Consider the following 18402-nt stretch of genomic DNA (forward strand, 5'->3'; position numbering starts at 1 on the left):
CCAGAGTAATTGTAGAGGGGCGATGCTCCACTACGCCGTAAGGTTGAGTGAGCCGGTGGTGTAGTCATACGTTATGTCTATCACGTGACCAATGAGCCACTAGGATACGCTGAACCGCGAGAATATGGGCTGTTTGCTTACTACATAAATACCATTGAAATAGGAAAAGAAGAGCCGAGGCAGGGAGTTTCATTCCTCTTCTGCACGAGCCTTGGTTGCAATATGGAACAAAGTGAAGACACCATCCAGCATGAACGAAAGAATACGTTTCTGTCGCGGGTCTTTGGAGTTCATTCGTCAGAAGTGGGTGACTCTATCGAGACCGCGGAGCTGAGTCAGTACCCCATACAAATAGCACGCTCAGGAAGCAACGCGATTGACGAGTCAAGAGTTATTGAGTCGGACCAAGCGAGCTCAAGCGAGGAGGAAGATACAGATGGCCACGATCTGTCTGTTGCGGAGAACATGACTAGTTACAATGGAGCACAGGGTTCCGGGAGCGAGGACTCCGATGTGCCATTTAGTGACCAGGAACTAGAGACTATAGAGACATACACGATCGCCAAGGTAGGGCAGGGCTCTAGCAGTGAGGATGATCGACTTCAGGCCGATTCGGCAGAGGAGGAAGATGCGCTATTGTTCCAACACCGGCTGCAAGATGGGTCCAAGGGAAGAAATAAAGTCAGTTCCCAGCCGCTGGGGTTGAAACGGATATTGGGAAGCAAGGGGAAGAGCATATTGGGGAAGGAACCTGCTAGCCAGGAAGACAGTTTCATATTCAGAAAAGGCCCCACCTGGGACGAGGAGAACCAGCTCAGACCTGAGTCGAAAAGGCCGGGCTTGTTGTCGGGTAAGTCCAACGCCAGGCTTTCCTCGCCAAGCAGGCCTAGTCCTCTAAGTGCGAGGGAGCGGGCGTTATGGAAATGGGCTAATGTGGAAAATCTCGACGGATTTCTTCAAGATGTTTACAGTTACTATTTGGGAAATGGGTTTTACTGCATTATGATAGAGAAGATACTGAACCTACTGACCCTTTTGTTTATTGTGTTCATTTCCACTTATATGTCTCACTGCATTGACTACTCCAAGCTGCCCAATGGCCATAAGTTCAGCGATGTGCGCGTGGACCAATGTTACGAGACTCAGATTACCGGGACTACCAAGCTTTTGTTTTGGATATTCGGAGTCTTTGTAGTTTTGAAAGTGGTGCAAATGTACTTTGATTTCAGGAGGATACACGAGATTCACAACTTTTACACATATCTGTTGAATATCTCAGATAAAGAACTGCAGACTATTCCTTGGCAAAGTGTAATTCACCAGATCATGCGTTTAAAGGACCAGAATGCTGTTACAGCGAATGTTGTAGAAGTTAAAGCTAAGAATCATATCGATGCACACGATGTTGCAAATAGAATTATGCGAAAAGAGAATTATCTCATTGCACTCTATAATAAGGATATTCTGCACCTTTCACTCCCAATCCCGTTATACCGAACGAGCACTTTAACAAAGACTCTTGAGTGGAACATCCACCTTTGTATCATAGGGTTTGCATTCAATGAAGCCGGGTTTCTGAAGCAGAGCTTCCTAAATCCAGCGCAGCGTGAATTTTTAAGTGAAGAACTTAAGAAGAGGTTTATTTTGGCCGGCTTTCTCAATATAATTCTTGCGCCATTCCTCGTCGTATACTTCGTTCTGCTCTATTTCTTCCGGTACTTTAACGAATATAAAACTTCACCGGGGTCATTGAGCACTAGACAATACACACCAATTGCGGAATGGAAATTCAGAGAGTACAACGAACTATATCATTTGTTCAAAAAGAGAATGGGGCTCAGCTACGAGGTTGCTAATACGTACATTAATCAATTCCCAAACGCACTGGGAGACTACTTTTTCAAATTTGTCAAGTTTATCTCGGGTTCATTCGTTGCGATACTGGCATTAATGACTGTGCTTGATCCAGAGAACTTTTTGAACTTTGAGCTGACAGCTGATAGGACCGTATTATTTTATATGACAGTCTTGGGGACAATATGGGCAGTTTGTCACAGCGCAGTAAATGATAATTGCAGCGTCTTTGATCCAGAGGACTCCCTCAAAGAACTGATAACATATATTCATTATGCTCCAAAAGAATGGGATGGCAGGTACCATACCGATGAAGTGAAGCAGGAGTTTTGTAAGTTATACAACTTACGGGTCATACTTTTACTCAGGGAGCTTGCTAGTTTGATAATGACACCATTCATTCTGTGGTTTTCCCTTCCAAATTCAGCTGAGAGTATTGTAGACTTCTTCAGAGAGGTAACTGTATATGGTGATGGTTTGGGTTACGTTTGTAAATACGCCATGTTTGATGAGAACTGCAAGAAAGGCCTAAGGACTAATAAACACCTACAGGGAACTCAAACAAAGTACGGTCATTCTCTGGGCGATGACCACGATTCAAGTGATGAAGAAACAGATAAAGGTATGAATAAGATGATACAATCCTACATGTACTTTGTCGATGACTACCAGAATAGCGTTAATGCAGTAGGAAAATACCAGATACCCAAAACCCAAAACCTGAGTCATGAATCGAAGTATAATATGAAATCTCATCAGCACTATTCATGGAAAAAACAGTTTAAACTAGGAAGTAAACCTGAAGACTTCAAAATTGGGTCCGTGACACCAAGAGCGCTATCCTCCTCAATTTTAGCTAATAAGCCAAAATCGAATTTGAGGGCGAGATTAGACCCAGAAATAAGCCATAGTAACGTGCAGTTTGATGATCTAGGCGAATCTTTTATTAACTCAATTCCTGTAGCGGATTATGATCCTATTGAAAGAAGTGATGCAATGGGAGGCAATGGGGTCCTTGGTTTACTGAATCAATATTATAGAAAGTCGGATGTAGGTAGATAATAATTCGAGCTGAGTTGTAAGTTAACTCTGGCTCATTATAATTTGAAAACTAAAATACTACAAGATGTAAGATGGACAGAAAGTTTATGGTGCAGGCAGAAAATAAATATATAACATATAGATTACCGCTTCCCAGCGCGCAGTCTTTTTTCCTTCTCATACTTATTCTTGTCGGCTCCCTCCTCAGTGCTGATTTGGTTGACAATGCGTGCCATTTTGGCTTTGTAGTCATCGGCATGCTTACGCTGTTCTTCAATCTTCTGTCTGGCCTCAAATTTGGTGTCCTTCCGAAGTTCTTTCATTGTTAGCTTACGCTCCTTCTTCAGCTGCGCCTTCATCTTGTTAATATCATTACGCGTTCTATCAGGGTCATATGATTTCTTCTCAGGATTGAAGTTATCTTCGAATTTAGGCATGTAGCTCGGAATAGCTGCAGGCTTATGGTTCTGCAACGTTAGAGGGAAATGCTGTTGAAGATTAGATATTCTTTCCATCCTTTCCATAATTTGCTGCGGCTTTGCAAAAGTAGGATATGATGATGCGAATGCCGACAAGAGAGGTTTGAATGGTTGGGTAAGTTCTGGGAAAGCCGATACCCCCTTCCAAAGTTGGCTCACACATGCGTCAAGAGTAGAGAGAAGGTTGACCAAAAGCTGAGCTTGAACCGAATCGTCATACTCCTTCAAGAATAAGAACCTTAGTTTCAAGGTCGGCTCTATATCTTCCAGTACCAACGTTTTGCTCAGGGAAAGCTTGTCACTGTCCAATCTAATGTTAAATGCTTGCGAATTTTCCGTGCTGAATGGTAGTAACGATGCAAGTGCTCTTTTCAAAAAATAGGCCAACTCGGGCACATGTCTTCTTGAAATTCTCTGATACCTGACGCAAATATTGGCCGCTATAGCAACAAAGATCAGTCTCTCGTAATCAGTTAGCTTGATTTGCTCTAGGAATTCCCCTAGCAGTATGCAACAAGGTGTTACAACAAGGTGATAATGGTCGGATGTCGAAAATATGTAACCAACCAAAGAAAAGAATACCAAATCCGAAGGCTTCAAACCCAAGTAATGCTGTGCTTTGAATCGCTGCTGTATTTCGGTTACCACCTGTCTGCAGGCCTCGGAGAGTGCCTGATTGTACTTTTCAGACATCAACTTTAGTATGGAAATTAATGAATTCTGTACTTCAACTATCACGTCTGCCTGAGATGCATAATCGGAACTAGAGAGGAATAAGATGTGATGAAGAAGCACACCGCTAAACTTGTCCAGCTTTTCCTTGTTGCCCTCTGCCAATTTTGGTTGATAGGCCTTAATAATATTCTTGACAACATGTGGTTGTTCTTCTAGTTGATACGCCGTGAGTACATCCATGAGTTCAGCATGGGTGATGGGGCAGGGCAGAGCTGCAATTTTCTTTTGTTTATGCGATGTACCAGTGGGCTCAGCGGTTTCTGGCTCGTTTTCAAACTTGAGATCGTCGTCAGAGTCAGCAATAGCTTCCATATACTCTCCGTATTCTCCAGCGTCAGAGTCTTCTGCTTCCCAAAAACCATTGTCCAGATCCTCAACACCCTGTGCATCTTCTCCATCAACCAAGCCATTCATACGGTTTACTCTGTCTAGCTCTAGCTTTTTGAGTTTCTCCTCTCTTTCCTGCTTCATCTCTTCGTCGGTTTTGACTCTATCCGCAGGTGCTGCTCTTCTATCTAGACACAGCTCTCTAACCTTCTGGTCGTATTCCAGTTCTTGAGATGGTTTACTCTCAACCGGGTTAGTACGTGCCCGTGGAGCAGCACGCAGCTCGGACATAATTCCTTCAAATTCGTCGTCTAGCTGATCAATCTCCTCTTCCATCTGCTCGCGCGCTTTCTGCCTCTCATGCTTGTAGAACTTGGACTTTGCTATCACTTCCTTCATGACTTCCGCCTTAGTCTTCTTCTTCGGCACCTCTGGCTCCATCTCGTCGTCCGCAAGGCCTCTTTTAGGCCCTAGGGCACCCGCCATGCCGACCCCAAGATCACCGTCTTCAAAGTCAGACGCTAGGGGCTTGCCGAAATGCGTCAAGGCTCCTGAAGCGTCCCCATCGTCTTCTTCATCGTCTAAGTTGAAAAGAGACTTTTTGGACTGCCGAGACTGTGCTTGGCGTTCTTTCGTAAACCGCTCCAGCATGATCTCCTCGGCCGTCATATGCTTGTTCCGCTCACCAAAACGCTTATCGATCAGTCCTCCTGCACGGTTCTTCTGAGCCTTCTTGGACTCGTGGAACCGCAACCTCTGCTCCTCGCCGATCTGCTTCGAGATGCCAGGCTTGCCCACGGCGACTTTCGCATCCCCTGCGCCTGCCGCATGTAGCTTACTCCGGTTCGCCTTCACATCGAACGGATTAAACTGCTCGCGGATCGCAGAGACGACGCGCGCCTTCTCCTCATGATCGTACTCCTTGCTGGTCTTGCGATTCTTGGATTTCTTCACGTTGGTCTGGCCAGTCAGACCATGTGCTTTCAGAGTCGCTCTCAAGCGCTTCAATTGTGAACCTGCCATTTATAACTCGCGCTCGCGACTGCCGCTTGTATCGTGATCCACTGCACTTGTTTACTTATCCAGAGTTCGACTACTAGCTCATCTCGAGGCCGCGATATGTGGCAGCGATGAGCTAAAATTTTTCAGGCAAAAGAAATCCTGCCATCACGTGATAGACACGTGATAAACTTACGTAATATCGTGGTGGCAAACAAAATCTAAATCTCTGAGGTAGTCTATAATACAGTCTTGAGGGGACAACTGGAGGACCGATAACAGAGGACCACACGTGTTTGAAATGTCGCGCGACGCTCCAATCAAGGCCGAGAAGAACTATGCTGATATATTGAATGACCAGTTCCCCGGCATCGATATTCTAGCGAAGACAAATCATGGGGAGGCGTTGGACAAATTGCTGTCGCTAGAGAAACAAACCAGACAGGCGTCGGATCTTGAGTCCTCCAAGCGGGTACTGGTGCGGATCGTGGATCTCCTGGTGGCCAATAATGATTGGGCCCAGCTCGATGAGCAGCTGGTGCTTCTCTCCAAGAAACACGGCCAGCTAAAATTGTCAATTCAGACAATGGTACAACGAATCATGGAACACCTGAACGAATTGGACAACGTAGATACGAAGATAGCGTCCATCGAGACCATCAGGAAGGTTGCTGAGAATAAGATCTTTGTCGAAGTCGAGCGCGCGCGCGTCACGAGGGAGCTGGCGCACATCAGGCGCGAGCAGGGGAAGCTGGACGAGGCCGCGGACATACTGTGCGAGCTACAGGTGGAGACCTATGGCTCGATGGACATGAGTGAGAAGATTGAATTTATCATCGAGCAGATGGAGCTAAGTATTCTGAAGGGCGATTTCTCGCAGGCCACCGTGCTTTCCCGCAAAATCCTAAAGAAGACCTTCAAGAACGAGAAGTACGAGGCGCTGAAGTTGGAGTACTACAAGCTTCTGATCAAGATTGGTTTGCACAAATCCGATTACCTTGAGATTGCACAGTACTACCAGGAGATCTATAACACCCCGAGTGTGCGCAGCTCCGAGGAGCAGTGGAAGACAGCTCTATCACATGTGGTGTACTTTTTGATCTTGGCCCCATACGACAACCTGCAGAACGACCTCATCCTCAAGGTTCAACAGGACAACAACCTGAAGAAGCTTGAGCTACAGGAGTCGCTGGTCAAGCTGTTCACTACCCCAGAGCTCATGCGGTGGCCGATGGTAAAGCAGACATACGAGCCCGTACTAAGCAAGGAGAACGTGGTTTTCGGCTCCAACCAGGGCCACTGGGACGACTTGCGGAAGCGTGTTATCGAGCACAACCTTAGAACGATCTCCAAATACTACACTCGTATCACACTTCCACGTCTGAATGAGTTGCTAGATCTCAACGAGGCCGAGACGGAGACCTTCATCAGTAACCTAGTCAACCAGGGTATCATCTACGCGAAGATAAATAGGCCAGCCAAAATTGTCAACTTCGGCAAGCCAAAGAACTCCAGCGAGCTACTGAACGAGTGGTCCTCGAACGTTGACCAGTTGCTCGAGCACATTGAGACAATTGGCCACCTCATTACCAAGGATGAAATAATGCATGGATTAAAGGCTAAATAAATCATACCTAGAGTTTGTCTCCTCCATAGATACCAGATCTTATATATGAAGTGCGACGCGCCCTCATTGACGCTCTTGCTGGTTCCGTTTTTGCTTCGCGCTTTCCACTAAGCTATCCCAACGGTCTTTGAGTCTTATTACTTGGTTGGACAACTTCCTGTTCTCCTTGAGCAATTGGTCCATCTTGGAATCGTATTCCCGGAACTTGCGCTGCTCGAAGACAGTCATTTCCTTCTGGAATTGAGTCATCTGTGGGCTAACCACTGCCTCCAATTCCTGCTTACCCATGGGCTTGCCCTCCCCCGCGAGCCGCTGCGATAGCGTTTGAAGGATGTTCGTTTGCAACTTGTTGATTATCGAGGCGAGAAACGGGTCTGCGATCGGGACTCCGTTGCTGAGGTGGCTCGTCGCCTCAGGCCCTCGAACTGGGCTGTTTTTCCTGTTGGGCGACAAGCCCGCCCCCAGTCCTGCACTTGGCTGCCGTAGCTCCCACTGCTCGAGCTCTTTAATCTTGATCTGAATGTCTTCTCGGAGAAGAATCATTGCATGCTTAAGTTTGCCATTCGTCCCCAGTTGTTTCTCTAGAGCCTGGAGATCTGTCAACGCATGCTCATATTCCTTCACGGCGCTCTGGTAGTTCCTTTCCCGGCTTAGTTGCTCGGCTGCTTCTATATGATCATATATCTGTGTATTGTTAGTGAATGACTGGAAACACTTAAAGGCCACCAAAAACTTACATCTATTAACTCTACCATACCTGAGCGCTACAATGAATTTGAACTGGGGTTGGTCTTCTGAACAGCGTGGGGAGTTCAATGCTCCTTGAATTAACGGAAAATAGTGTCATGCCCGTGTCGCCATGTCACAATAACTTCAAATCCGTTGAAGCACCGAAAGATCCACAATATCGGAAACGGAACACAGGCCTATGGCACTGAAGCCCCCATATTCCCCAGAATCTGGTGGGGCATCTCGGAGCCGGACGCAGACGGAGACAGTGCACTTCTGGGAGTATCTAGAGTCTCTTTTAGATGCAGCCGATTGTACCAGCGAAGCACAAGTGAACTCCGCCCTAGTTGCGTATGTGAAGACGGCGTCAGAACGGTACGGGGAATACCTCGTAGAGGACAGGGACTTCTACCGGGTGGCACTTCTACTACTCCGCGCTCCGCTTTACGAGCGCAATAAGTCATTTTGCATATCGAAGATGCTCTCGCTCTTGAGTATCGACCTGCTTGAGATGAGCATGAAATTCGTCATCAGCTATATCCTGCTATGTGAATGCAAGGCCGACTCGTCGTCGCTTGACCACGTTCTGGACTATCAGGGCTTCACGGTGATATACAACAAGCTCTATGAACATTTTGCATATCTTCACCGCTACTCGGACGATGAAGAGACGACTTTCGAGGCCAACATCACGGAATTGGACGAGGAAATCAATGAAGAGTTGAGGAAGATTTCGACCGTGTTGCTCGACCTCCTATTCCAGATTCTCAAGTATTCAAAGTGCGAGCTTGCCAATCTTCAGCGGGTGGATGATTTCTTCGTGTACTACATGATGGTGTCTCTTCGCTCGGATACGGTCGAGGACATGTACAACAACGCCAAGTTTCGGCTGCTACTGGCTCTCAACGAGCAATATATGATATCTAACCACAAAGCAGGTCTTGAAAACAAGGTGTATGCGTACTTGATGAATCACACCGCCTCGAAACAATTCGTGGAGTTACTACTTTTGCAATTCAACCGGACTGTTGATAAGTCCTTGCAGATTATGATGTGCAAAATCATTTACCTCATTTTAACCAGCAGGGATGAAATTGCGATGGACTACTTTTACTTGAATGACCTACATGTGGTCACGGACGTATTGATCAGGAACTTGACCAATATTTCTGAGGATGAAGAAGTATTACGCAATACATTTTTACGTATATTGGATCTAATATTAAGAAAGACCGAATGGACTCAATCGCACTATCGAGAGCAGGAACTCCTAGAGCTCCTTGAGTACCTCTGCTCAGTGGATAATCTATGTTCTTCTGGTAATGTGAAATCGGAGCATATGTCAACCACAAAGCTTGCGTTCAAGTGCCGACAGGCGATCAGACAGTTGAAAGTCGAACAAAAAAAATCAAGAGACGCTGCCGCGGCTCCAGCTCCTCGCCCCAAGACTCCTGAGCCTCGGTTCGAACGGACAGATTCGCATATGAGCGTTCCTATGGATAAAATTACTAGGGCGATTGGCCGTAGTCCATTTGCATCTCCACCCCCGCCTCCGCCGTCTCGAAGGGTATGATCTCGTATTTCTGGATAGCAAGACTATGGCATATATAATACAACTGACTTCATCGACAGCTGGGACTTGCAAATGATAAATAAAAAATATTTAAACGTAAGAGTGCTCCAACACAACAGCTCGCTAATCGCAATCCACACACCTCTTGTAATTTTACAGGTCCCGTTTCTAGTATCTACTAATGATGAAGCCAATGGTTACTAGCCTATTTACGCGACAATTTACCTACTTAGCTCATATGATGTCGTCGTTACTTTCAATATCGATCATCTCAGCATCTCCACCCACAAAATTACCATCTTCCTCCAGCACGTCATCCAGGTAGTTTTCCTGTTCAGCGGCTATATATTCGTCAATGACGCCTTGAATAACCTCGCGTGATTCCAAAAACTCATCCCAACCGTGTTGGAACATCTTACCATTTTGGAATTTATGAAGAAAGGCACCGCGTTTGAATATAACGTCAAAGCTTGATACTGTCTTTTGGAATACTGAAACTATCGATGATGTGTTGGCTAGCATCATTCCACTAACGTAGTCCGAATTTGCAGATGAGTTGTAAGGCGATTTTCTCCCAAGGTTCACATGCAGCGACGTCGGAGACCATGGTGCAAACTTTATACGTTGCTGTGTTTTCAATATGGCTCTCGTAACATCACTTTGCTCTACCGCACCTTGGAGGGCATCGTATATTGCCAGATACACCGGCGTATCGGTGTCTCGGGTAACCATGGAATTGTTCTTGTCGAACAAATCCAAGATTACATCGTATGCAGATAATCTCTTGAAATCTTTTGCACCAGGAACAAAATCAGATGTAAAAGGTGTAAAGCTGGGTGCTAAGAAGTGTAGTTCTGGTGTGGGCACGAGTGTGGAGAAGATGCTTGGTAGCGAATTATACATATAACTGGGAAACCGCAAACTATTAGTTACCGAAGACATCACACTTGCAATTAGCTGGTTGGTCTGTTGATAGCTCGTATTTGAATCACGAAGAACTCTTGCGGTAAGGTTGAGCAGCGCATCGTTGTCAAATAATACCGACGCATCGCTATTGTCTATGAGCCTCCGCAAGGTCAATATGGTGTTATAGGGCTGTACGACCACCTCAGATTCCCTGCTAGGAAATACAGAATATGTGCTCACAATCTTCTTGTGGTACCGGTCAGACAGAGCTTCCAACAGATTTGACCCCAGCCCAGATCCGGTACCGCCCGCCACCGAGTGAATCAGTTGGAACCCTTCAAAATTTCCCGTGGCATCGATTTCCTTATCAATCATGTTCATGAACTCGTCTTGCTTCTCGAGACCGTAGTCGTAGCCGATCGACCATGTATTGCCTGCACCTAGTTCCTCTTTGGAGATCCACACATTCCGCTCATTGAAGAAGCCTGGAAAGCAATTCTGCACATCGCCAATTGCACTCGGCTCGAGGTCATACAGCAGGGCACGCGGAGTGAACCTATTGTGATCATTTTGCCGGAAAAATACGTTTGTGTCATCCTCTCTTACAACATTGGCGTCTTCTGGATGCAGACTTTGGCCGTCTACTCCAATTCCATGTTCCCTAGCTAACTGGCCCCAGAACTGTTTTCCCACCTGATTTCCGCATTGGCCGACCTGAATAGATATTATTTCCCCAGTCATAAGTGCTCAATGGTACATACAAGGACAATTCTATCTAGTGATGGAAATATGGGTTTGTTTATATGGACCTGCTTCAGTTCATGTGGGGGGCACTTTGCCTTTGAGAAATAAAGCCGGGTAATGATTCTCTAGGATCAAATTCACCAATTGAATAAGCAGAAGATAGACAGTTTATTCTCTTTTATACACGTTATGTTTTACTTTATGAGATACTGCGCCCTAAAGATGGGACTGGCACCATGGTTCTCAAATCTGGATCCTTAGACCGGATGCAGTAGCACCGACCTTCGAAATATACGCAATCTTATCCAACTTGCCTTTCTCAGAGATATGGTATTTAGCGCCAGTTAGTGGATCGACCGAACTTTGTGTACCCTTGTATATTGGCGTGTGAGTGGCCGCGCAGATATCAAATTCTGCGTATGGATCAAAGTCAATTTCCACAGCATCACTTGCAAGGGAGTCAGCCTTGTCCTTGATTTTGCGAGCCTGGTCTGCCCGGGGACCCGATGGGACGATCTCCAAGAACTCAGACGCAAAATGCGAGGCTTGAACGAAGTTTTTGTGCTTGAATGACTGGGACATTGCTACCTGGAGGGCGTTAGAGCGATGCTGGGCAAAGAGATTCACCTTGGTGAAGTAAGAGGCGAGCTCCAGGTTACGCTTAACGTCATTTTGTGGCAACGCCCGGCGCTCTAGTTCAATGGAGAGCCCTAGAATGTAGTCACGCGCACGCTCCAGCGCATTGCGGGCGGTCTCGGCGTCGTCCGAATTGTCAACTGCTAGCAAAGTGATCATGTATATGACATTGCGGAAGGCTTCGACAGCGGCCTCGAGGTTATTGGCTTTAAACAACTTGAAGCCTTCGTTCAGCTTTGATGTGACAGAAGAGATTCCAAGAACGTAAGGCAGAGCCTTTGAGTCATCTTCATCCACGCGCATGCGGATACACCCGGCGATTGAGGAGAGTTCCTTTGGCGTAGCAGGCATATATGCCCTAGATCCCTCGTATATATCGTGGAACCGTTGACGGAGAGGTTCAAAGTTAACGATACCGGCCTGCTTGTGTAGGGCCTGTGCTGCTGCTTCAAATGCACCAGCTGCTACGAGTACCGCCGGTAACTTTGAGTTTTTGACCCACGTATTTTCCTCCGTAGCATCGAGCTCTTCTACCATAGTGTCGTCATCCTTATTTGGTTCCTCGTCCAGTGCCAAATCATTGTCATCAATATCCCACGCATCTTCCTCACCGCTCATGGCGGCATCTTCAAAGAGACCCATGTCTTCGTCTTCGGCAGCAAAGTCTAAGTGTTTAGTTTCATTTTCAGGTGCTGGTTCAGTGTCCAGATCTAGTTCTTCTATTTGGCCTAATACTGCTTTCTCAAAGTAAGATAGTTCTGCCTCACGCATAGGCCAATTTTCGAAAGGCTGCGCAAGGGTGGAGTCCTTGACAAAGGCAGAACCAGAGACAGTTTCAGGCAAGACAACATCATCTTCCGATAACCCAGCCTCCTTTAGCAACTGGGATGCCTTTTCTTCATCACCATTAGCTTTTGCGACAGCGTAAGCCAGCGGGACAGAGCCTGCAGCCGCAAAGGTGTCGGCTCTTTTACTCACAGAGTTAGTGTAGAAAGTGTGCATTAGCAAACTGGAGATATCACCACGTTGTTCTGCAATGTTTTCCATTTTCGAAAGCTTGATGGAATCGCCTTTCAACAAGTACAAGAAAGAGAGCTTGTCTAGCTGCTTCAAGTTTTGATAGACACATTCTGCTATGGTCGTGTTGCCCTGAAGTACAGCCTCCTTACCGAGTCTTTCCCAGACCGCATCGTTTTGTAGCTTGCTGGCTTCTGTTAGCGCAACAGTCAAATTTCCATATTCCAAAGCCAGATCGAATCTTGTCTGAGGGTCTTCCACGAATTGCAATGCAATCTCCGGATATCCGGCCTTCTGTAGATACGAGATGATGTTCTGGCCCACAAGGTTGGACGTACGAATGAGACGCAAGACTTCAGGGAAGTTCTTGTTCACCAAAGCTTTCTTAAAGCGGTACTCGGTTGGGTCAATGGTCAATATCTCAATATCGCCGTCTCTGTTCAAAGCATATATATGCTTGCCATGAGCTTTGGTAATGTATAGGGTCTTGCTCAAAGTTTTTATGATCCCGCTGTCACCATTCAATAGGCAGTACTTAATATGGTTCAAAGTAGACAAGAGCAGAACACCAGTTTCATCCCACGCCGCTGACTTGATCCTGATCGTCTCATGGTTAGACGTAGTAATCTCCAACTTCCTAGTAGCAATGGTCAGCGTGTGTTTACTCATTAAAGCAACGTATTGCCCATCTGGGGACCAGACTGCATATTTAACCATCTTCAGAGCTACCTCCGCCAATTTTTTCCCCTGCTGCACGTCGAACAAGACTACCGCCTTTGGTTTCAAGATGAGTACCGCACCAGGGCCTCCATAGACAATGTCTTTAACAGTTCCTTCTATCTTGATCGATTTGGTTACCTTGTTGTCCAACCCACGTACTTCAAGAGATTCCGACGCAGAGTTGTAGACAGCGTACCTATTCCGAGCGACAAAAGTCGCAAAGCTTCCCTTATCCTCAACTATATTTGTGGCATCAACAGCACCGCTAGCCTGTTTTGGAAGCAGGCAAAGAGCATACCTATCGCCATCCCTGCTACTTGAGTTCACGAGGAGAGAGTGTTGCGAGGGATTATAAGAGATGGACTTGAACACGTTATATGGCTTTCCAAAGTTTTTTAGAGAAACAAATGGCAGAGAGGACACCTTCTTTTCATAGTCAAACATTTGGACCTGCTTCTCTTTGTTGACAAAGTAAAGCTGGTTCTGGTTCACAGCCACAGGTGGTCTCTCACGGTCCAGTTTAAAGACCATGATACCCGAGTCATGCGCCGCGCCAAAGAGGTTCACATTAGGGTGCGCCCTAATCGACCAGAATCTGTCCTGTTCTCTTTTGAACTGTTTTACAGGAGTGCGCTTGTCTAGATCCCAGACCCTAATGGTAGAATCCTCGCCGACAGAGATAATTAGGTTTTGAAATGGGTGAAATATTACACTGTCGACGTTGTTCGTATGACCCCTGCACGTGTCGACCTCCCACGCTTTGGTGGAGCTCATACGCCACAACTTGACCTGTCTGTCGTCAGAACCGGAGACAATCAAGGGCAGAGTCGGATGGAACGAGGCCCAATTGACTCCCCTCGTGTGGCCCTCCAGGATAAACTTCACAACACAGTCGCCAAAGCCGCCATCGAATAGGTTCTGCTGGGTGATCATCTGCTCCTCGAAGCTCTGCGATCCAGGCGCAGAGTGCCGTTTGCGAAGCCCGGATATGTCCCAGATGCGCACAGTCTCGTCCAGAGACGCGGAGACCACTAGATCCTCGGTGGGGTGGAACTGCGCACACATCACGAAGTGGTTATGGCCCGTCAGGCACGCGATTTCACGCCGGTTCTGCCAGTTCCAGATGCGGATTGTTTGGTCGTCCGACGCAGAGATGATCCACGGAAGTTCCGTGTGGAAGAAGACCGTGCGCACGTAGTCCAGGTGTCCATTCAGTGTGAACAGGCACTTGTGTGTTGAGAGCGACCACACCTTGATGCTGTAGTCATCCCCTGCAGAAACAAACAGAGGCTGTGTAGGGTGGAAGTCCACTCCACGGACAGGGCCCTCGTGTTCTTCGAACCGGTGCAGCAGCACCCCCATCCTGTAATCCCACAGCTGGATGGTCGATGAAAATAGCGCTACCAGCACCCAAGGCCGCGACGGGTGGAATGCAATTGCCTTCGCCCTGGTAGACTTCGACTCAAACTTTGTAAGCATCTTCATCTTTAAAGAGTTCTACGCAGACAATGTTGCGTGTTGGATGTACTGAAATGTAGTGTGATTGTCGACACTGATTGAATGCTGTTTCTCTAAATGGTGGTGGCGTATTCTATGTTAAGCAGGGTTTACTTCCCAACCTGTCCTTTTGCCAGCTTTTGATAAAAAACCAAGAAAAACTAGATTACCCGGATTGCGAGGCACTGACGCCAGGAGAGTCAGTATTCACGCATACGGAAATATTCAAAGAAGCTAGCAATACGGGCGTGTGGAAGGACACCTTAGCGCTGGTTAATAGCTTTTACAGGCTGGAGAAAGAGATTGGAACGTAGAGTGCTTAGTTTAGCTGAAATATAGACTGAATGGTTAGGTGCGCATTCACATGGTATTGGTGATGGGCGGAGCTTCTACATGCGGCAGACTGCGCCGGTGATGCTGCTGCCTTTGGGCAGCAGTGGGTTTGATGCCTGTAGCATGCCAGGAGGATAGGTGGAGACGGGCGTCCGTATACCACTTCAACTTCTTTGGGTCGAAGCGGCCGTTGTTCGACTCGTATCCGTAGGCGACGCGGAAGGGCTCTTCCTCCGAGTTCTGGGCGCCCCATTGGCCCATACTCTCGTGGATTTCAGGACAAAAATCGTTGTTGTATGGCGTGATGGCAACACGCTGGATCTGGGCAGCAAGCTGGCCGTGTGCCTTAATGTCTGGCGCGTTCTCCCAGTCGATCAAGCCGCCGGCCCATTCGATGGTGCCCTGCGGCGCATCGGGGGTGCCCGCGGGCCAGAGGGAAATCTGGAGCATCATGGGCGTTTGTGGATACTTGTATATTTTGTGGACCGGGTCCCAGGTGTCGCGCTTGTACAAGGTGCGCACTATCTCGCCGTCGACCATCCAGTGGATGCGTTCGGCATCCCAGTCAACCTCGTATATGTGGTACTCCTCGTGGCTGTTGGAGGGTAGCGAATGGCGGCGCATTCTCGAGTGGTTGAGCTCGCCCTGGTAGTAGTAGTTCGTCTGGACAGTATGGAGCTCGCTCCCCACGAACTCGTAGTCTATCTCGTCCTGGGTAGATGACATGAATACAATTGCGGTGATGACGCCTGGGCCTCTGCTTGTCTTCATGGTGACGGCTGCTCTGCCATATAGGAAAACTTTCGATGAGCTGATCAAACTGCCGGTGGTCTTCTTCGGCATGCCCAAGATGAGGCTTTCTGATTTGCCGTCTACGCTGATGAAGCCGCTATGTATAAAGTCATACTGCTCCAACATTTCCCTTGCGACCTTCGGCTTCGATGTTATCATGTAATCTGGGAAGTGGATCAAGCCCCTGCTATTTAGGTCCTGCTCTAATGCCGACACACCATACTGCTGTTCCTCGTGATGTACCTCCAACAACTGCGCCGAGCTCTTGCGCTGGAACTTTGTGACCAAGGCAGGCTGACCCGACATCTCTAGGTATACTCCTTTATCATCGCTGGCCACTATCTCCAATTGCGGTAGTAGCGCCGGCACTGGCACGCAGCTCTCAGGGCTATGCGAGAATTTTGGGTTGCAGCCACTAATGCATAGCGGCCCACTCCCGCATTGTCCATATTGCGAGCAGCATGGCCATTCCTTTGGGCAATGGCTTGCCTCTGAGCAAGCAATGTATGGATTTGATTTGAAGGGCTCCACGTAATTAGCTCGCGCAAAGGCAGAGAGAAGTATGAGTTGAATGATTCGCTTGCTCATTAAGGACTAATACGTTGGAAACTGTGCCTACTCAGAGAGATAGTAGATCTCGTTCTCCGGCGGCATCGTTTTTATAACTAGTTATGTGCGGCCCCTGCTACCTGACACAAAGGTGTACAAAAACGAACGTCGATATGACATAAATGTGCCAAGCTAATATATAGTGAGATCTCTAGCTATGAGAATATATTGCTACATACGGAGCTCCATGCACATGGAAAAGTTTAAACATGGTTGACAATTCCCTGTTGGGCCTTCAGTTTTCCCTGCACAAGAATCAATAAATGATAAAGCATAGACAAAGTGGGCACAGGGACATTGTGTCTCTCTGCGATCCTAATAGGGTTCCCGAGGATCACTTCAATCTCCATTAGCCTGGAATGCTCTGCATCAACACACATGGATGGCTTGAAAGGTATCTTGCCCGTAATATCAATGAAGAAAGGAACAAGCTTTTCATCCAGCACTATGCCCTCGCTGGCGGCTGCAGCTATGATCTCCTTCATGGCTGGCCTGAATATGTGCTCTGCGGTTGATTTGCCCTGTATCCCATAGCTTAAGCAGCGGCTAACATCGAGTCCGACGAGGGCGGTAGTGGGGTTGATGGACGCATTATATAGAAGCTTGGTCCACCTTGTTTCCCTGACATTGGCGTCATACAGTGCCTCATTGACACCCTCGTTATGATACAGACTAACGAACCGCTTTGCAAACTGAATTGCAAGCTCGTCCGCAATGTCAAACGCACCAACATACAGGCGGTCCGGCGTTTTTTGGCTGATCCTTCCCGGTTCAATCTTAGTAGAGGCAACCATCTGGACGCCCGAAAGGAGTGCCAGCTTCCGATCGGCGGTATCCCCGTCCTGTAACACGGTGTGCTCGATGTCAATGCCGTTCTGCATCAGCACCAGACCGAAAGGCTTCTCCGGGTCTACGCGTTTGTTTGCGTCGAGGATGGGTGCTAGTATGTGCGCAACGGTGTCCTGCACAGGTCCATCGGGCACGTTTTTGGTGGTGAGTACCACATAGTCGTAGAACACATCAGCAGCGATCGCGTCTGTCAGCGATTTGTATAGATGTGACGGACGCCACCCGGTAACGTTCCCGTAGTTGACGGAATCAATCGTATATCCCTGTGAAACAACACGGTCGTAGTCCGACCTGGAAACCAGCGATACCTCTGCCCCACCATTTCTGAATAAAGCATAGGCTGCGACGACTCCAACGGCGCCGGCCCCGATGACCAGCGCGCGCAGCTTGTCCTGTTCTCCCAATGTACTCATGGAGGCCTGGTTGCATTGTGTAGTCTAATGTGGCTTCGAGCAAAGAGAACACCTCAAAATCCAACTGGCAATCGCTACTGCAGCCACTCCATACTTGGATGACTGATCGATATTTACCGCATGCAGTGCGTCCAACGGCCGCGCGTGCAAAATACTGATAGCGCTGGCCGCGCCTGCCTATTTAATCAAGAGCTCGGCCGACCAAGAAGCATAGATTCACGTGATAAAGTGCATGGGCTACGGGTGCCTATATCTATGGTTTTCGACCTCTTCCTCACCACCAAGGCCAATCCGGCCACAAGTTGCTCAGCAGGAAATCTTTCTCTCGAGGCCTATCAGCAATAGAGCTTAATGGCCCTGTCTAAAATGGTCCGTGCAACGAACGGAAAATAAAACGGCGATGCAGAAAAATGGAAACCATTTAGTGGGTGCATGATGCATCCGGGTGCTGAAGGCTGCCAATATCGAGCACTTTAGGTGCTTCCCTGAGCACATAATGTTGGTTTTTCTCGCCATGATTAC

The 18402-nt window shown here is 47.6% G+C and overlaps 9 protein-coding genes across 9 annotated transcripts; 3 read left to right on the forward strand and 6 right to left on the reverse strand.

Annotated features, from left to right (window-relative positions):
• Nucleotides 1–222: 222 nt before the first annotated feature.
• ATG9 (autophagy protein ATG9) lies at nucleotides 223–2916 on the forward strand (the record flags this gene model as incomplete). Its single annotated transcript, NM_209520.1, has 1 exon — nucleotides 223–2916. One exon carries the CDS (start codon nucleotides 223–225, stop codon nucleotides 2914–2916), a length of 2694 nt encoding a protein of 897 aa, NP_984167.1.
• Nucleotides 2917–3038: 122 nt separating this feature from the next.
• Nucleotides 3039–5459, reverse strand: NOP14 (snoRNA-binding rRNA-processing protein NOP14; the record flags this gene model as incomplete). The annotated part of the gene is made up of 1 exon (NM_209521.1): nucleotides 3039–5459. The coding sequence occupies one exon, from the start codon at nucleotides 5457–5459 to the stop codon at nucleotides 3039–3041; it is 2421 nt and encodes an 806-aa protein (NP_984168.1).
• Nucleotides 5460–5736: 277 nt separating this feature from the next.
• Nucleotides 5737–7062, forward strand: RPN5 (proteasome regulatory particle lid subunit RPN5; the record flags this gene model as incomplete). The annotated part of the gene is made up of 1 exon (NM_209522.2): nucleotides 5737–7062. One exon carries the CDS (start codon nucleotides 5737–5739, stop codon nucleotides 7060–7062), a length of 1326 nt encoding a protein of 441 aa, NP_984169.2.
• A 63-nt stretch (nucleotides 7063–7125) lies between these two features.
• Nucleotides 7126–7605, reverse strand: ATG38 (Atg38p; the record flags this gene model as incomplete). Its single annotated transcript, NM_209523.2, has 1 exon — nucleotides 7126–7605. One exon carries the CDS (start codon nucleotides 7603–7605, stop codon nucleotides 7126–7128), a length of 480 nt encoding a protein of 159 aa, NP_984170.2.
• Nucleotides 7606–7990: 385 nt separating this feature from the next.
• Nucleotides 7991–9364, forward strand: LDB17 (Ldb17p; the record flags this gene model as incomplete). Its single annotated transcript, NM_209524.2, has 1 exon — nucleotides 7991–9364. One exon carries the CDS (start codon nucleotides 7991–7993, stop codon nucleotides 9362–9364), a length of 1374 nt encoding a protein of 457 aa, NP_984171.2.
• Nucleotides 9365–9598: 234 nt separating this feature from the next.
• On the reverse strand, nucleotides 9599–11011 carry TUB4 (gamma-tubulin; the record flags this gene model as incomplete). Its single annotated transcript, NM_209525.1, has 1 exon — nucleotides 9599–11011. One exon carries the CDS (start codon nucleotides 11009–11011, stop codon nucleotides 9599–9601), a length of 1413 nt encoding a protein of 470 aa, NP_984172.1.
• A 246-nt stretch (nucleotides 11012–11257) lies between these two features.
• COP1 (coatomer subunit alpha) lies at nucleotides 11258–14872 on the reverse strand (the record flags this gene model as incomplete). Its single annotated transcript, NM_209526.1, has 1 exon — nucleotides 11258–14872. The coding sequence occupies one exon, from the start codon at nucleotides 14870–14872 to the stop codon at nucleotides 11258–11260; it is 3615 nt and encodes a 1204-aa protein (NP_984173.1).
• Nucleotides 14873–15244: 372 nt separating this feature from the next.
• On the reverse strand, nucleotides 15245–16597 carry CRR1 (putative glycosylase; the record flags this gene model as incomplete). Its single annotated transcript, NM_209527.1, has 1 exon — nucleotides 15245–16597. One exon carries the CDS (start codon nucleotides 16595–16597, stop codon nucleotides 15245–15247), a length of 1353 nt encoding a protein of 450 aa, NP_984174.1.
• Nucleotides 16598–16821: 224 nt separating this feature from the next.
• AGOS_ADR079C (uncharacterized protein) lies at nucleotides 16822–17880 on the reverse strand (the record flags this gene model as incomplete). Its single annotated transcript, NM_209528.1, has 1 exon — nucleotides 16822–17880. One exon carries the CDS (start codon nucleotides 17878–17880, stop codon nucleotides 16822–16824), a length of 1059 nt encoding a protein of 352 aa, NP_984175.1.
• Between the last annotated feature and the right edge of the window lie 522 nt (nucleotides 17881–18402).

The sequence above is a fragment of the Eremothecium gossypii genome, chromosome IV (genome assembly GCF_000091025.4).
Source record: "Eremothecium gossypii ATCC 10895 chromosome IV, complete sequence".
In the NCBI taxonomy this organism is placed as follows: Eukaryota; Fungi; Ascomycota; class Saccharomycetes; order Saccharomycetales; family Saccharomycetaceae; genus Eremothecium; species Eremothecium gossypii.